The 20,377-nt window shown below is 35.2% G+C and overlaps 2 protein-coding genes across 2 annotated transcripts in view; both read right to left on the reverse strand.

Annotated features, from left to right (window-relative positions):
• LOC138701446 (uncharacterized) overlaps positions 1 to 1,760 on the reverse strand; it is a 48,299-nt gene extending 46,539 nt beyond the window's left edge. Inside the window, exon 1 of the mRNA XM_069832068.1 lies at positions 1,540 to 1,760. Within this exon, the coding sequence (XP_069688169.1) occupies positions 1,540 to 1,542 (3 nt within the window). The 5' untranslated portion in view covers positions 1,543 to 1,760. The remainder of the gene's footprint in view (positions 1 to 1,539) is intronic.
• A 3,078-nt stretch (positions 1,761 to 4,838) lies between these two features.
• LOC138695066 (uncharacterized) overlaps positions 4,839 to 20,377 on the reverse strand; it is a 48,009-nt gene continuing 32,470 nt past the window's right edge. Inside the window, exons 9-12 of the mRNA XM_069819427.1 lie at positions 19,043 to 19,235; positions 14,054 to 14,281; positions 9,272 to 9,487; positions 4,839 to 7,430 (exon numbers count right to left, since the gene is read on the reverse strand). Coding sequence (XP_069675528.1) covers positions 7,282 to 7,430; positions 9,272 to 9,487; positions 14,054 to 14,281; positions 19,043 to 19,235 — 786 coding nt within the window. The 3' untranslated portion in view covers positions 4,839 to 7,281. The remainder of the gene's footprint in view (positions 7,431 to 9,271; positions 9,488 to 14,053; positions 14,282 to 19,042; positions 19,236 to 20,377) is intronic.

A 20,377-nucleotide genomic window follows, 5' to 3' on the forward strand; every position in this document is an offset into this window, starting at 1 on the left:
AAATTATCTATGTTCTGATAGAAGCTGAATGAAAACATAATCATTGCTAAAGTTTTTGCACTCCAACTGATCATGAATTGTGGGAAAAAACAGACGGTTTGTTAAAATTCCAATGGAACTAAATTGGTTCAGTTTTCGTTCCCTTAGGGTGCTATGCATAGACATTTCGCTGTCCCGCGCTACGAGCGTGCTAAACTAGCCCCGGCTAACGACTGATTACTTGTACAGGATTCATATCATATCGCTAACACTGGTTTATGAATACGAAAAACGTTAGTTCGCTGATCATCCACTGGAAGCCCGCGCTAAGAATATCTATGAATATGGCCAATAGGTATTAAGTTCTTGCTTTGTTTTTAATTATACACGATTTCCATATAGTCTATGGAGGCCTAAGATTAACATGCTTAGCTGAGGTGAACGATCATCCAACCAATACGGGAAACATGTGATCAACACTTTGATTATTCAGCTGTTATATATGGCTTGCGAAATCGGATTTCACTACTCACTGTAGCTCCCTATCACGATTATCAGTAGACACCGGTTCTGTACACTGGTCCAACTGTCATGACAGATTTTCTTTTCCCCATGAAAACTCAAATCAGTGTTCATTCCGTAACGTTATCCAAGGCATGATGCCTTAGACCAGACAGATATGACTCAGGACATTTTTACTTGTACTATTAGACCTATAAGTTAGAAGTTAGAATTTATAAAACAGTTATATTACCGGTTGTTCTGTATGGTTGTGAAACTTGGACTCTCACTTTGAGAGAGGAACATAGATTAAAGGTGTTTGAGAATAAGGTTCTTAGGAAAATATTTGGGGCTAAGAGGGATGAAGTTACAGGAGAATGGAGAAAGTTACAAAACGCAGAGCTGCACGGATTGTATTCTTCACCTGACATAATTAGAAACATTAAATCCAGACGTTTGAGTTGGGAAAGGCATGTAGCACGTATGGGCGAATCCAGAAATGCATATAGAGTGTTAGTTGGGAGGCCAGAGGGAAAAAGACCTTTGGGGAGGCCGAGACGTAGATGAGAAGATAATATTAAAATGGATTTGGGGGAGGTGGGACATGATGATAGAGACTAGATTAATCTTGCTCAGGATAGGGATCAATGGCGGGCTTATTTGAGGGCGGCAATGAACCTCCGGGTTCCTTAAAAGCCAGTAAGTAAGTCAGTAACTATTACACCTATAAATTATGGTCTGTTTTAGAATTTATATCAGTTGTTTTGTACATACAACAGTAGGTCTATTTCGAGAAGCAAATTTAAGTGAATTTTGAGACAAATTGTCGTCCTTCCCTGATTCCTGAGAATTATACATAGATAGTAAAAAGGAACAAATATAATAATAATAACAATAACAATAATAAAGAACAAAATCCGTAACAATTTGTCAACTGTATGCATAGCGATATTTCAGAGAGCAACACAAATATAAAACCTTATACCTTCAGTATAATTATCTGATAAATGCAATGGATCTTACACTTAAATAACATTAAAAGTGCTGTAATAAACTTACCATTTTCAATTTTCTCTACTGTAAGATCCAGTTGTTCGTTATTTTACACAACTAAGTAGAAAATTAGTTAAAATGAAGTGAAATATATTATTTTAAACGAGTGTCGTTTCATGTATGCATTTTAAAATGTATATAGAATACAGACTACATTCTTGTTCTCTTGGTGGTCTAAGTTGAGAGAATCGTGCACCAAGAAGCAGCACGTGGAGCTGTGTGTTTTTAAAATGTCATTATTTCGCTACACAAATATTCCTATTTGGAATTTATCTGTGTAACAAATATGGATGTCATGCGGATAAGTAATCTTATCTGGGTATTAGAACTCTATAAATGGTATATATGACACAATTACTACATTCCTTGGTGAGTATAAGATATGGCAACAGGACGACTTGGAATAAAGCAACATTCTTAAATCGTCCGTCATTGGGTAACGATTGCCATTGTTATGTCTTTCGACATCTCCTGAGCGATATAAATTCTCGATTAGCTTCTCTCTGAGCGAAAGAAAATGAGGAGTCCCCTGTAATAGCCTATATTTGCTGTAAAAACTCTGTCGCTTATCGAAAGGCCACATAAAAATATATTTACAAGTGGATTACTACACATATCAATGTCTTATTTTATAAAATTCTTTGATTTGTCATTGTCATTGAAATGTGTTAGGCCTATAGGTATTTTACAGTTTTTACAGAGTGTTTCAAAAGTGATGGTAAAAATTTAGGGATGAGAAGTAAAAACGAAGAGAAGCAAAATGTTTCTGTAAACATGGTTCCCCAAATTAACCGTCGAAGAGATAATGTCATTTTGTGTTGATTGGGGCCCGCTGAATACGAAGTACTAATTCTAACCAAAGCAATAACAGTTTTATTAATTTATCTATCACGAGACAGTATAATTAATAATTTTGGCTTCAAAACCACAGAAATATGGTTGAATATACAACAGTGACGTTTGTTGATAAATAAGGTATTACTCGATCAAGGCCAGTGGAGTCCTGTAGCCCGGAGCGCCACTTGTACTTCTTCTGCGTTCGTGTAGCGAGATCGCGATAGTTCACATTATGTCCGCGACTCCACTCGCCTTACTTTGAGAAGTAAATAACAGAAGTACGATGTGATGTTTTGTATTAGTTTTACCTAACCACTCAATTAATAATCTCCCTAACCATCAATTAACAAGGAAAATGTAATTCTGAAAGGACCTACAAAAACTATGTTGCTTGGAGTGAGGGCCCAGAGGGTTTCTAAGTTTGAGAATATCTTGACTATATAATCTATTAATTTTTATTCTTCCTCTTGCTATTACATAAAACAATTTCCTGTGCACTTCCCACATACTGTATTATACGGTCTATTACACATATTTAATATACACATTACCACTACAGTTTCTTGATTCTGTACATTATATTACATATAAACATTTCATGTTATAATATATCCATGTAATATTTTTAAGTATTACTCCCTCTGTTCCAAAATATGGTATAGAAAGATGTCATTTATTCCGTTCCAAAATATGGTATACATTTGTTAAAGTCCTCAGTAATACAATGTAACTTTAATGCATCTTCTAGATACTTATTTATATGATAAATTAACACAAGAAAAACTAATAAATAAAGTACATTTCATTCTATGTGATGTTAAATTAATAAAAGAAAAAAGCAAATATCGTTTTGAGAGAGGCAAATTAACATAAAAACTGCAATAAATTACAACCCGTTTTTATACGGCTGTTGTGCCTTAGATGTCCTATTCAAAATTGATTGTGTTCGTGTTCCATTTTCGGCGGCAGGAACACCACAGCACGTGTCCATTTTATTTCTGTCTATAATAAACTATATTTAAATATTATAGTTTGGTGCACTACAGAAGACTAGAAATATTCACAACTGAACTGTCTGATAGTCCCTTTCATATTGAACAGAATACCAAACAGCAAAACTTTTCGTGCGCGCATGCGCAATAATCAAACTTGTTTTCTTTGTTACTATACCATATTTTGGAACAGAGGGAGTAATGCTGTAGGCTATCCAGAGTGCTCGGATAATGTCTTCTAAGAAGCACAGACATGCTAGAGGAACTCAATATATGTGATGATGAAGATGATGATGATGATGATGATGATGATGATGACTAATAGATTCAAGCCGTGATATCTCCATAATAAGCTATCGTGGAGTGTAGAGACCTGTATTTAAATTAATTGGTATTATATCCTTGTTTTCTCCAGTGCTCTTCTTGGACATCTTTTTCTGAAAACTGTATATAAGTTCAGCTTATCGCTAATTACATTTTCAAAATGAAAATACATTACGTCATGAACAATTTCAAGGGAAAATTGTTCCGCGGCCGGGTATCGATCCCGGGATCTTTGGCTGAACACACCAACGCTCTAACAGACTGAGCTACCCAGGAACTACACCCGACAACGTCTCGATCGTTTCCTTTGCATCCACATAACTCGAGTGGGCTGACAAGACGTCAGAAACTAACATCGAGTGCTAACAAACTCTATTTGACTTGAAATTGTGTTTTTTTTTGTTAACGTACCTATAGTAACGTATATATTATGCAAATCTAGCTTCCAGATAAAGCTCCCTGTGAAGCAGACTTGAATAATTTCAAGGAAAAAATTGTTCAGGAGTGGGTATCGATCCCGGGACCTCTGGCTGGACGCACCAACGCTCTGACCAACTGAGCTACCTAGGAACTTCACCCGACACTTTGAAATTATTGAAATATGCTTCACAAGGAGCTTTACCTGAAAGCTAGATATGTATATGTTATTTGTTTTCTTTGTTTTAATTTCCGCCCGACTTGTTTTCTTACTATGTAATTTATTTCGTAGTAAGTAGCCAGATATGTAAAGGATTAAATTCCAATAAAGTCATTTGTAACAACAACAACTATTCGTCACGTTTTACTTTATTTGTGACATCTCATACTGTACGTAAATTTTACTGATAGGTATGAAAAGAAATGAAATGACATTCTGTATTACAATTTAAGTCACTAACTCATTTGTTTAAAGCTAGATAGGTATATAACACTTGGTTTTCCCGGAACAGACATATTATATCCACGCGATGATTTTATCAATGCCCCGAGGGTGATCAGGATGGTATTCGTGAACACAATGCTGACAGGCGAGTCATCTTTTCTCAATTCTGACAGAGAGAGTTTTTAGGTTAGTTGTTTTACGACACTTTATCAACTCTACCAATATATAGCGTCTGAATGACATGAAGGTGATAATGTTAGCGAAATGAGTGCAAGATCCAGCGCCGAAAGTTACCCAGCATTTAGTATTTATTGCTACATACAATATAAAATAAATACATATTACTAATGTAGCGAGCACCCGTTTGAGCAAGCTCGTGTTCGGGACCGGTTCCTATAAATGACTATTTTGTAGGCCTACTAAATGGAATATAACAAAATTTCAATACAATTACAAACCCAATACAATTATTACAAAACAGGGATAATTGCGAAGATAAAAGTAGAGAATCTCTTTCGAACAGATATCAGTATATGTATGTATTAATGGGGATAATACATCAGAGAACAAATTGGTTAAGCATGGTGTCCATCAAGATTCCATTTTGGGTCCTGTTTTTTTATTGTATATATTAACGATTTACCCGCCAACGTTAAAAATGAACATGTAATGCCTTTGCAGATGACCTTGCACTAAAAATTAGTTGTAACGCCAGTGATATTATTTCTGTTAATGATCTTCACTTACTTATTTATGATTGGCGTAGTGCAAATTCTCTTTCACTTAATATTGATAAAACAGTAGACATGAAAATTACTGGGGAAAGCTAGACTTGCATAACACGGAGTGTCCCAAATTGATGTATACACTCTTTGAAATAGTACTTTACAGCAAAGACTGAGATAGAAATACGATTTTTGCGGTTTATGATTCAGAAGGCAGTGGAAAGGATGGAAACATGTTCATCTTTTTATAAAAAAAACATGGCGGTGCAATTATCGTTCGATAAACGTAACTGGATAGGCCTACTAAAATGTTATTGGAAAGTGGAGAATGTTGTTGAGGTTCAACGACGTTGGAGGGTGGAATTTGGAACACAACCACCAACAAGGTTAACTATCACAAGAATCCGAGACAAATTTGAAGTCGAAGGAATGGAACGGTGCAAGAAGTGTTGAAGGGGTGGGGCTAATGAAAGAGAAGTTGCACCTATAAAGAGAGTGTTGATGCAATCATGCAGGCTTTTGGACAATCCTCAAAGAAGTTAATGAGGCAATATTATCGTGAGATTGGTATCAGCAAATCCAATGTTCATAGAATTTTGCGAGCTCAAAAATGAAAGCCTTACATTCCGAGACTTGTCCACGCACTAAATGAGGACGACCCAGATAGGCTACTGGAAGTTTGTGGGTGCTTCTTGAACATGTGTGATGAAAGGGAAGATTTTCAAGACTTAATTGTTTGGTCAGATGAAGCCACATTTAAACTTGATGGCACAATTAACCGGCACAATTGTGTGTACCGGGCTAACGAAAATCCACACATCTTTCAAGAAAAGACCATCAATCTTCCAGGAGTAACAGTATTGTGTGGGTGGTGTCTTTCTTCGAAGGGACTGTCACTGGTGAGAAATACCTGCAAAGGTTGGAAACTACTATTCCACGTCTTAATGACCTCTTTGAGAATGAAAATGGGTTTTACTTTCAACAAGACGGGGCTCCAGCTCACTTTCATGTCAATGTGAGGAATTTTCTTGATCGCACACTCAATCAGAGATAGATGGGACGAAGAGAAAGTGCTGCGGAATTTCCGCCTCGATCTCTGGATTTAACCCCTCCAGACTTCTACCTATGGGAAGCTTTAAAGAACACAGTGTACGCCACAAAACCACAAACACTGGAGGAACTGAGAGTTTAGATTGAACATGCCTGTAATGATATTCCATTAGCAACAATCCAGTATGTCGCTCTGTTGTACGTCGTTGTTGGGAGTGTACTGTGACAGAAGGGACCATTTTGAATTAGTACGGAGTTAAGGAATACAAAACCACAAAAATCGTATTTGTCTCATCTCGTTGCTGAGAAATAGTGTTTCAAAATGTGTATACAACAATTTGGGACATTCTGTATATACGTTACTATACGTACGTTAACAAAAATCCACGATTTCAAGTCACACAGTGTGTGTGAGAACTCGACATGGGTTTCTGACGTCTTGTCAACCCACTCGAACTATGTGGATACAAAGGGAAAATTTGAGACGGTGTCGGATGAAGTTCCTGAGTAGCTCAGTCGGTTAGAGCGTTGATGTGTTCAGCCAAAGATGCCAGGATTGATACCCGGCTCCAGAACAATTTTTCCATTCAAATTATTCAAGTCTGCTTCACAGGGACATTAAGCTAAAAGCTAGATTTGCACGTTATGTCATATTCATTTAGCTCACAGAGAATAAACTTCTATCTACATATAAAACTAAGTATAAATAACAATGCAATGTCTTAAATGTGGCACTATTTCCATGTCCTGTTCAGATCATTTAAACGTAAATATTTAATTATTTCACTCCGAACTGATGAGCGTGTTAGAGAGGTGTTAGCTGCCCTAAATCCCGACATTTTAACCTCCTGAGTCCTGAGACATACTTTTATGTGTAAGAAGTATAGTATACTATACTCCAAGATTCAGGAGGGTAGACTATTTCTTCTATTCAGTTTCTTATACTCTTGTTCATCTTTTATTTGACATTCACTGGTGGAAGATAATTTCCACACTTCGGCAGTCCTTTCGGTAGTTTTGGATGATCCTTCGTATCTCCCACTTGAAGAATTACGCCCATTCCAATTGCGTGATGATACATAAAGTGGCAATGAAAGTACCAGAAACCTGAAAATCAACCCATGTGTTAGGGGAGAGTCGGGTAGTATCGGACATCGGGTAATATCGGACAGTGAGTTTCTTTCATCTACCACACGATGATAGTACCTGATTGACATGGTTACGTTTTTGTGATGTCGCATAGAGAAACGTAACCATGTCATTCAGGTAGCCTACTACCATATGGTGGTAGATGAAAGAAACGCTCTGTCCGATACTACCCGATGTCCGATACTACCCGACTCCCCTACATTATTATATTAACCTATACTAAGTTACACTACAATGATATACATCAGCGGTATTCAATCTTTTTTGCCATCGTAGGCCTTCCCCCCAAAATACATGTTTACCTTCGCATCCCCAAACCTCATTCAAGTTATACAGGGTGTTAAGGAAAACGTATCTAATATTTTAGGAGGTGATAGTATGCATCAAAACAAGAAAATAACGTCTAATAAACATGGGTCCTACAACATATACTTTCTGAGATCTGAACACTTGTTCATAGAAGGTTCTCAATGTAACGTCCATTTATGGCAATGCATTTCTCTACTCTACAATACAGCAGACTACCAGATAACCATAACATAGTTGACACCCTTGGCATGGAATAATGATACGTCGCAAGGAATACTGAAAACAAAAGTCTGGTTGCGGATATGAGCGGAGTTCAGCAGAGATGGTGTTGTGAATTTTCGTAATCAGCATGTGTGGGCTGATGAAAATCCCCATGCAGTTGAAGAAACAAGTCATCAGCACCGATTCTCAATCAACTTATGGTCAGGTTAGGAAAGAAGTGCTAAATCATTTCTTAGTGCGTTGTCTTTGCTTCAAAGAGAAATAATTAAAATTTATTTCTCGAAACTTGAACTGTTAATTTACTTGTACACACGTGATCTGATTTTATTTGTATATATAAATTGTAATTGAACGGGTTACATCAGCTGCTTGTCTATGCGGATGACGTGAATATGTTAGGAAAAAATCCACAAACGATCAGGGAAAACACAGGAATTTTATTGGAAGCAAGTAAAGAGATAGGTTTGGAAGTAAATCCCGAAAAGACAAAGTATATGATTATGTCTCGTGACGAGAATATTGTACGAAATGGAAATATAAAAATTGGAAATTTATCCTTTAAAGAGGTAGAAAAATTCAAATATCTTGGAGCAACAGTAACAAATATAAATGATACTCGGGAGGAATTTAAATACAGAATAAATATGGGAAATGCCTGTTATTATTCGGTTGAGAAGATTTTCTCATCCAGTCTGCTGTCAAAAAACCTGAAAGTTAGAATTTATAAAACGGTTATATTACCGGTTGTTCTTTATGGTTGTGAAACTTCGACTCTCACTTTGAGAGAGGAACATAGGTTAAGGGTGTTTGAGAATAAGGTGCTTAGGAAAATATTTGGGGCTAAGAGGGATGAAGTTACAGGATAATGGAGAAAGTTACACAACACAGAACTGCACACGTTGTATTCTTCACCTGACATAATTAGGAACATTAAATCCAGACGTTTGAGATGGGCAGGACATGTAGCACGTATGGGCGAATCCAGAAATGCATATAGTGTGTTAGTTGGGAGGCCGGAGGAAAAAAGACCTTTAGGGAGGCCGAGACGTAGATGGGAAGATAATATTAGAATGGATTTGAGGGAGGTGGGATATGATAGAGAATGGATTAATCTTGCTCAGGATAGGGACCAATGGCGGGCATATGTGAGGGCGGCAATGAACCTCCGGGTTCCTTAAAAGCCAGTAAGTAAGTATATAATTTGTAATCTCAAATTCAATTCATTTCAGTAAATAACGTCATACTCCACAGCATATAGTTACTCTTACCAGGGTTGTTGGCAATGAATCGTATAACAGCGTAACCCAGTGCAGGCACTGCCAACGTATCCTTCATGACGGGACTTTTTGGAAACTGAAGCTTCCTTGTCCTCAAAAGTCCATCAATGTCTTTTGCATTCATGAGTTCTGGTGGTAAATAACCCGCAGATATGACGTTAAATCCATGCCCGTGAAGGTGGAACGGGTGGCTGAGACTGCCCTTATCTGCAAATTGAAGTAACATTTCGTTTCTATGTTTTACAATATTTGCCTCATACTGTATGATCTCATTTTCTGCCTTGACTTTCCAAGAGACTAATTCAATTCAATTCAATTTACAAGCATGTACAATCACTAATTGAGCCATGATTATATACAATATAGTAAGCATATTAATTCAATTCACGAGCACGTACAGTTCACAGTTCAGCTATACAAAAATATACAATACATAGCAAGTAGATGAATTCAATTTACAAGCATAATTATACAATTCACTAGTTCATAAAATACAAAAATATACTGCACTAGTTAGTTAATAAGCAGACTAATTCAATTCACGAGCATGTACAATTCACCAGTTCAGCTATACAAAAATATACAATACAATTGAAATATGATCCTCATGAATGCCATACGAGATAAAATTACAGTTTCTTTCTAATTACTCCGAAATGCCACACAACTGCTGGATTAAAACACAGCAGAAGTTTTGGACCCAAAATATATAATGAATTAATTAGAGCTTACCCTGAGCTAAGTACACTTAACACACACAGATTTAAGAAACAAATCAAATTAATTATTTAATTGTTTAAGCTAATTCAGTTAAAATTGATACTCTAATATTTATTCACTTTTGTATTTTATATTTATATATAGACCCTATTATTACATGCTGTATTATTTTACCATTTATTAATGTTATTGTGCTCAATGAACTCTCTTAATTTTGTGATATATTTTGTATAACTGATCTGAACTGCGCCCGAGCACGAGCTCTTTCGGGCTGCAATGCCTAATGTAGCTCAAGTGTAAAGTATTACATAAATAACTAAAAAAAAATAGTAAGCAGATGAATTCAATTTACAAGCATAATTATACAATTTACTAGTTCATAAAGTACAGAAATATATTACACTCGTTAGTAAGCAGATTAATTCAATTCACGAGTATGTACAATTCACAGTTCAGCTATACAAACATATACAATAAATAGTAAGCAGATGAATTCAATTTACAAGCATAATTATACAATTCACTACTTCATAAAATACAAAAATATACTACACTAGTTAGTAAGCAGATTAATTCAATTCACGAGTATATGCAATTCACACTTCAGCTATACAAAAATATACAATAAATAGTAAGCAGATGAATTCAATTTACAAGCATAATTATACAATTCACTACTTCATAAAATACAAAAATATACTACACTAGTTAGTAAGCAGATTAATTCAATTCATGAGTATGTACAATTCACAGTTCAGCTATACAAAAATATATAATAAATAGTAAGCAGATGAATTCAATTTACAGCATAATTATACAATTCACTACTTCATAAAATACAAAAATATACTACACTAGTTAGTAAGCAGATTAATTCAATTCACGAGTATGTACAATTCACAGTTCAGCTATACAAAAATATATAATAAATAGTAAGCAGATGAATTCAATTTACAGCATAATTATACAATTCACTAGTTCATAAAATACAGAAATATACTACACTAGTTAGTAAGCAGATTAATTCAATTCACGAGTATGTACAATTCACAGTTCAGCTATACAAAAATATATAATAAATAGTAAGCAGATGAATTCAATTTACAGCATAATTATACAATTCACTAGTTCATAAAATACAAATATATACTACACTAGTTAGTAAGCAGATTAATTCAATTCATAAGCATGTACAATTCACCAGTTCAGCTGTACAAAAATATACAATACATAGTAAGTAGATGAATTCAATTTACAAGCACAATTATACAATTCACTGGTTCATAAAATACAAAAATATACTACACTGGTTAATAAGCAGATCTACAATTCACCAGTTCTGCTATACAAAAATATACAGTACACAGTAAGCAGATGAATTCAATTTACAATAATAATATAATTATACAATTCACTAGTTCAACAAAAAAAATATACTACAATATATAGCAAGTAGATTAATTCAATTTACGAGCATCTACAATTCTCCATTCGAGACACAAAAATGTACAATACACAACAAGCAGATGAATTCAATTTACAAGCATGTACAATCACTAATTCAGCTATAAATATATTGGCCTACAATATAGCCAACGGATTAATTCAATTTACATGACATCAACAATTCATGAGTTGAATAGATGTTATGAGTAGGGTCCGTATTTTGTACCAGGGCGTACGGAGATATGGTTACTGATTTGACTGACTTCATATTTGACACGTGCCACAGCATCTTTTTTGTGCTGAAGTTGACGTTCTATTGGACCTCATAGACTGTTTACAATGCATTATAGTGATAAAGACTGATACTACGATGATGTTTCCTACAAATGAAATTATTTGTTCATTTATTTGTCTGAAAAAGTCTATTGATTACCTTACTAAATGTCTTTATTTGGGTTTTAACGTTTTCAAATTGGAGCAGATATATAAATATACATTATTAACTTTCTTTCATAAGAATAAGAAAAATTTCACACATACTGACATAATTATAATACGAGAAGAAACATATTATTTCATTTTATAGAATCCAAAAGTTCAACGGCTGCTCATATGAAACATGGCTTTAACTATGGCTTAAAATTTTACAACAAATTTATTTCTCAGTACCCTGTTTTAGCTAACATAAGTATGATTAAATTTAAACTGAAAATTAAAAAAATTATTACGGGAACTTAACTTAGGGTTAGATAATTAATTGGTAAATATTAGTCTTATATTATTATAGGCGTACTTGTGAATATTGGTTTCAAACATTTTTAACTGTGATTGTTTTTTTTATCATATAGGCTCTTGTTTTTGTAATCTGTACTATTTTATTGCTTATATTAATTTGTTTATTTTTTCTTCGTCTTTCTGCTTATCTACAGGTCAGTTTACTCCCGACCACGAGCGTTTGCTCATACGGGGGTGAATTCCGTAATTTGTATTTCTGTTTTCTGTATATATGTTAGTTTCTCAATGTATCTTTTTAATGTAAATAAAAAAAATTGATTGATTTATTTAATTCACTTATTTTCATTGGCAGAATTAAGACCAAAACGCATTCTCTTCCACTCAAGCATTATAAAAATGAATAGTAAATATAATTAAAATAACTCAGAAGACAATGCAATAATAATAATAATAATAATAATAATAATAATAATAATAATAATAATAATAATAATAATAATAATAATAATAATAATAATAATAGCAAAATGTGGATGTGTTTAGTTACATGTAATAATTCGGAGATTAAAACAATTACAATTTAGTGTTAAACAAGATCATGTGTATAAAAAATATATATTTAATAATGAAGGACAACTGACATATTAAAAATAAAAATCATATTCCACGAAAGTCTTATTTGAAGAGAGATCGTATTCTGGAGACGAAAAAGAATTATTTTGGAAATTGACTTTTGAAAGTAGTCAATTTTTGAGCCCCCTTTATACAATATTTACAAAATAAGTAGACTATAGTGTTATGAAATAAAATACCTTTCATTACAGTACACAACACTATACATAATATTGTAAATGTTTAATCCATGTAGAGCTACATTCTTTACAAATAGTAAAAATTGTGTACAGTAGTGGCAAAAAAAACCGGACCGACCCTTGTAGCTGATTTCAGAGTCTTGTTCACTCCAGAGCGCGATGGACTGGTAACTAAGACTTTCGTGGTTCGAATCCTGTCTGAGAAGGAAACTTTTTTTTTGTTCCTTATTCAAATTTATTCCCAATACTTTTCGATAGCTCGTAAAATTCATGTTCTGGGAATAATAAGTTAAAATATCGCTGCAATCAAAAAGTATTGGGAATAAATTTGAATAAGGAACAAAAAAAAAGTTTCCTTCCCAGGCAGGATTCGAACCACGAAAGTCTTAGTTACCAGTCTATCGTGTTCTGGAGTGAACAAGGATCTGAAGTCAGCTGCAAGGGCCGGTCCGGTTTTTATGCCACTACTGTACATAGTGTAAGTAATATAAATTGTAAATATTAGTGTAATTGTTAAAATGGTCTACGTTTCGTTCTGCTCAACTTGACCAAACAGAAGTCGTGTGAGCACACACAAGTCCTTCGCTTGCTACATGCAAGCACTCATCCGCTACAATATAAACTCCAGTAATACTTCACCTTGTAGCCTCCTGTGACGGTTCCTAGTTATTAGTAAGTAGAAATTCGTTTAATCCTCTTCTAAACCTTGCCCTTTCAAAGGTTTAGGATAAATAGGCAATGCATTGTAGATCGTAGTAGGTGAAAAGTGAAATCATTTTTATAAAAACTGAGACTGAAAGAGGATAGATTGATATCCGATTTATGTCTTATATTAAAATTGTTAATGGTTTGATTTAAAAAGCACACATGATGAAGAGAAAAAAAACAGGAAAAATTGTATAAATGAATACATAACATGAAGGATTTGACACTTTCAAGTGCTTCCTTCATCAATATATTGCTAGCAGGTTGTCCACAAATATAACATCCATTGCCCGAATGGTGCAAGACTTTGTTCAAGAAAAGCGTCCCATATCCATCTCCTGATGTATGTACTCACATGTGTCTATGAGGACCATTTGTACCACCGCGCCCTTTGGAATATATACCAGAGACAGACAGGTGCAAATACCAGGACTATTTTCAGGACACACGGGCATTCCATCCGTTCCATTGGGGCAGAACGTGTCTTCGGGAATGTCTTCAATCTGAGAAGTCAATGGTGACGACGGTGTTAGAAGCTGTATGTTGTTTATCATTGCTCTCATAGTTAGGTTCGGCCCAATTTCTGCACAGAGAGATATTGAAATAATCAAATAATTTGTCCCAAAAACAAGTTCAATCGATATTTGATTAAATTTACAAGTGCTTAGTCTTCAGAATGCTCAATGAGGTGGGAAAATGGGCGTACTGGAATTGGTTCCCAAATCTGTGAATCGGTTCCCAGTTCGTCCTAGAGCTATACCCAGAGTTGGTTCCAGGTTGATGTCATCTGTGTACTGCAATTTGGTTCCCCAGCTAGACCAAGCCAGAAAACATTTCCCTTCCCATTTTATACAGACTTAGGACTGCCAACTACTGTCTACGCTAGTAAGTAGGTTAACAATGTTTTGTGCTTGGCGAACAAGCTGCGTCGAATGACTTCATAATTTTACGTAAAGTTCCAGTATCAAAAGTGTCGTGGTTATGTTCGACGTTGCATTCCATTATAATATCTGAATCAGAAAGTTTCACGGAACACTTACATCCTCTTTAACACAAGTATATCTTTCCACACCACCAGATAATGTTTTCTGAAAATCGAACTTGTGATCATTGACAACTAAGAGTTTTTTTCCCCCTTTTCACTGACCATAGTAGTGAAATCCATCATTGAGTGCAATACGGCTGTCCCTTACTTCCACTGCGACTACTCTGCTAATCACTGAAACTTATGATCGATATTTATACTTTAACGTACATGGAGCCACGGGTCATGATTGAATATACGAGTAGATGGCATTATAGGCAATAACTGCTACCTCAACCCCGTTGTTGATATTTGAACAATGTCTTTACTCTGCTATGCGATCGATTAACATCCCCTTCCCACACAGCCTTCGAACCTACTTGCGTTGTTGATATTTGAACATGGGGAAACTACTCACGTTGTTGATATTTGAACAAGGGGAATCTACTCACGTTGCTGATGTTTGAACATGGAGAATCTACTCACGTTGATATTTGAACATGGGGATCCTACTCACGTTGATATTTGAACATGGGGAACCTACTCACGTTGTTGATATTTCAACATGGGGAAACTACTCACGTTGTTAACATTTGAACATAAGAAACTACTCACGTTGCTGACATTTGAATATGGTGAACCTACTCACGTTGTTGATATTTGAACATGGTGAACCTACTCACGTTGTTGATATTTGAACATGGGGAACCTACTCACGTTGTTGATATTTGAACATGGAGAACCTACTCACGTTGTTGATATTTGAACATGGGGATCCTACTCACGTTGATATTTAAAATTGGGGAACATACTCACGTTGCTGATATTTTAACATGGGGAACCTACTCACGTTGTTGATATTTGAACATGGGGAAACTACTCACGTTGATATTTGAAGATGGGGAACCTACTGACGTTGTTGATATTTGTACATGGGAACCTACTCACGTTGTTGATATTTGAACATGGGAACCTACTCACGTTGTTGTTATTTGAACATGGGGAACCTACTCACGTTGTTGATATTTGAACATGGGAACCTACTCACGTTGTTGATATTTGAACATGGTGAACCTACTGAAGTTGTTGATATTTGAACATGGTAACCTACTCACGTTGTTGATATTTGAACATGGTGAACTTACTCACATTGTTGATATCTGAACATGGGAACCTACTCACGTTGTTGATATTTGAATATGGGAACCTACTCAAGTTGTTGATATTTGAACATGGGGAACCTACTCACGTTGATATTTGAATATGGGGGACCTACTCACGTTGTTGATATTTGAACATGGGGAACCTACTCACGTTGTTGATATTTGAAGATGGAGAACCTACTCACGTTGTTGGTATTTGAACATGGGGATCTACTGACGTTGTTGATATTTGAACATGGAAACCTACTCAAGTTGTTGATATTTGAACATAGGGAACCTACTCACTTTGTTGATATTTGAACATGAGGACCTACTCACGTTGTTGATATTTGAACATAGGAACCTACTCACGTTGTTGATATTTGAACATGAGAACCTACTCACATTGTTGATATTTGAAGATGGGAATCTACTCACGTTGTTGATATTTGAACATAGGAAACCTACTCACGTTGTTGATATTTGAACATGGGGAACCTACTGAAGTTCTTGATATTTAGACATGGGAACCTGCTCACGTTGTTGATATTTGAAAATGGGAACCTACTCACGTTGTTGATATTTGAACATGGGGAACCTACCCACGTTGTTGATATTTGAACATGGGAACCTACTCACGTTGTTGATATTTGAAGATGGGAACCTACTCACGTTGTTGATATTTGAAAATGGGAACCTACTCACGTTGTTGATATTTGAACATGGGGAACCTGGTCACGTTGATGATATTTTATTTGGGAACCAACCGAAGATCAGGGGGAGGAATAAATAATCTCCAAAACAGGTTTATTGTTCTGCGTGGAAACAAGTTACGAACAAAATCAGTTATTGTAGGTGGGCTCTAGGATATCGCTCTCCTTGTGAAAATTAGCAAACACACAATTCTATTTCCATTTGCCCAACAACTCTAATTTCATAATTCCAGTATCCAAGTTACGTTTTTAGAAGTTTAACATACGTAGAGGCAGTTACGCAGTCACACTTGTACTCAGAGACTCATCGTTCGAAAATGTTTCGACCTGTGTCGACACGTTCCCATGACGACGAGTGCAGCGCTATTCCCCTCCCATCCCATCCGCCACTACGCCAGCAAATAGACTCAACTCGAGTGAGTCCATCATCTATACTAATACTAAATCTGTAGCCGAAATTTTTCTGGTAATTTTCGATTTTCCAAAAATAATTGGTCCTAACATATATAATTAACCACCCTGAAACCGAAAATCGCATTTTTGAAATTTTTGTTTGTATGTCTGTCTGTATGTTTGTTACCTTTTCACGCAATAATGGCTGAACCGATTTATATGAAAATTGGAATATAAATTAAGTTCGTCGTAACTTAGATTTTAGGCTATATGGCATTCAAAATACTTCATTTGAAAGGGTGGTTATAAGGGGGCCTGAATTAAATAAATCGAAATATCTCGCTTATTATTGATTTTGTGAAACATGTTACATAACAAATGTTTCTTTAAAAATGATTTCCGATAAGTTTTATTCTTTACAAAATTTTGATAGGACTGATATTTAATGAGATAAATGAGTTTTAAAATTAAAATAACGCCATCTAAGACGGTACAAAAAATTAAGAACAAATGACTTCGTCTATAAGGGGCCTTGGACAACAACAATCGAAACAGGGGCCTTGGACATCAACAATCAAAAGCTATTAAACATAGCCTACAGATAATGTTTCTGTGTTTGTATGAAGTAATATCAGAAGCTAAATTAACCGATTTGTATAATTAATTATTTCACCATTGGAAAGTATAGTTTCTCTAGATGGACATAATGCTATAATGTTATTACAGTAACGTCTGAGTAAATCGAGGAAGGTAAGATTAAAATAGCTTCTTATGTACAGAAAATGTGATAGGCTATTTTGTACATTCGTTTTCTGTATTTCTTAAAATAATATTTATGTACACTCATTTTAATCTCAGAGAATTAACGAACAACGAGAGTGTATTGATTTAGTATGCAGTAATAGTACGTTAGCTTAGCAATCCATTATTTTATAATTCAAATTTTAACTATGCTCAATTGAATCGTGTTAAAATACATAAAATATATATGCAATAAATGCGATGCAAAAAAATTGAGTAATGAGCGAAGCAGATTATCTTGCGCTGTTGTGAAAGTTGTTCCCTGGATCAAACGTCCTATTTTAATTATGTAATTACTTTATATTTATTTCTAACAGGTGCAGCGGAGCGCACGGGTACGGCTAGTTACGAATATTTTGAAATGGTAGTATACAATTAAAACCTCTTTCTTTAGATGGGTTATTTGAGTATATTTTTCGACATTCCTTTCGTAAAGAGAGTATATATTAGTACATATTACCCCTCTAGTACTCGTGTTGCATACATTAGTAATACTCGCATGTACACAAATAAAATAATTTCGATCGATGAAATAATAAATCCGTCATTATCTGTAATGTTTAGACTCAGGAATTTCTTTATAATGAGAGCTGAGACGTTGACCCCATCAACAATTAAAATATGTAATGATTTGATTAACGCTGAAAATGGAAAAAACAAAACTTCTATGAGAAGGAAAATCATATGCCTATACATTGTGTACAAATATTAAACGAATTTGATACATAATTTAATAATATATTATATTATTTTATAATATAATTTATTATATATAAAATATAAAAAATTATTATTACAACTAGCTTATCACTGAGAAATAAGGAAAAGCTGTTAACTTGAATTTATTTGAAGCAAAGCGTTACTGGATTATACAAAAAGGTAGGTGATGTTTGATTTCTGTGTCTCAACTCTTATATTCAATTATCATCTTAGTGTGTGTTCAATTACACTAACCTCTAGCGCTAGAAAGTGGAACTAAACGCCGGCACACAGAGAATCAAAACAGGAAAATTTGCTCAGAGTCCATTCTATATAATCCCTATTCGCTGCTGTACACATCGATCATCTTGACACCTGGATAATAGTGCCATCTAGCGATGACAGCTTCAGAAGCCTGACTAAAAATGTAGATCGCTTCATCGATTTTTAACTTATTCACTTTTTTAATAGGTGAAGTTAGACCTGGAGTGTGTCTTGCATTTAAATTAGTGGTGGCGGTAGTGCTGATGATGTATTGGGTACATATTTTCTTTCAGATATTTGCTACTTACGAATAAAAGAATCATATGTGTCACTGTAGAACTCTTCCTTCCTTGTAGGTTTATAGAATCCATATCTCAATTCCAAGTTTAAATCTGGCTTGTAAGTGTAAATTTCCTTCTGCATTGGTATCGCACTCTGAAGCTGTGTAACACAGATCCCGCCTTCACCTTGTTGACAAGCTGCGTTCAGTGGATTTAAAACCTGTAACATAAGATTACTATAAAATTAGGCCCTACCACTTCCTGAAATAGCAGCCAATATTTATTGCTATCATTATTAGGTTTGTTCCAATAAGCAGTTCAGCAAGCGTTACGAACCATAGATTTCCTACAAGCAAAACTCAGCTCAGATTCCTCGCGCCGCGCATGCTATACCCCTCTTACCCCCCTGCATTAGGCGGGTTCTTTGATAAGCGGCTACTGGTTACAGTGTTGCCATATTTAGCGATAAGTCGCTAAATCTAGGGAATTTTGAATCAGTCTCGGCGACAAATTTTGTAAAATACGATTAGCGACTTTTCTGCTGATTTTTATATTCTTCCACTTTTTCCTTTCTTTTAAGTTAAAACATTCAACTGAAGTCGTGCACTTAGTTTTTGAAGAGACATGGGTGCATGAGTCGTCTAATGATTCATACGTGAAAGCCCTGATCTTATATGTTTGTGATCAGTGATCAGGGGTGAAATATGCTCACGGGTTAGATCTCTCTCTCAATGCCACTGATCCAACATACACAAACGGTGGCAACTTTGATTGACACGTGACGAGTCGCGAGCTCCAGCGAATTCTTGGTTCTTCCCCGCAACGCGGAGATTTTCCACTTCGAACCGACCCGAGGCAGTTGAGTTTTGGAATTTTGTGCCGACAGTTCGTGTGAAGCAAATGAGACTCTAGTTTTTGCTGATTGTAATATATTTTAGTATATAAGATTTAAAAAGTGTTAGATTTCACAAAAACAATTGTGGTCAAACGCTTCAGTGAAAATTTCCACACTCACAATTTGCCAGAAAGTGTAGTATCAATGATTGGATCAAGTGCAGTGTATTCACAATCAGCTATTCCCACACCTTCCACCTCAACATCACAGCCGTCAACAATACAACCAGACTCTGCAGAAGAGGGTGACGACGAGGAAATTATATTTTTCTCCGCATATGTATGTTTCTCTTATTTTGATTTAATGATATTTATTATTAATTTTTAGCGACATTTCTGGGGATTTTTTTAACAAACTTTGGCGAGATTTAGCTACATTTTGTTGAAAAGTTAGCGAGATTGTAGAGCGATATGTTGGCAACAGTACTGGTATAGCTATAACGGCTACTGTTGCGGATATGTGCACTC

This window comes from Periplaneta americana, chromosome 1 (genome assembly GCF_040183065.1).
Source record: "Periplaneta americana isolate PAMFEO1 chromosome 1, P.americana_PAMFEO1_priV1, whole genome shotgun sequence".
In the NCBI taxonomy this organism is placed as follows: Eukaryota; Metazoa; Arthropoda; class Insecta; order Blattodea; family Blattidae; genus Periplaneta; species Periplaneta americana.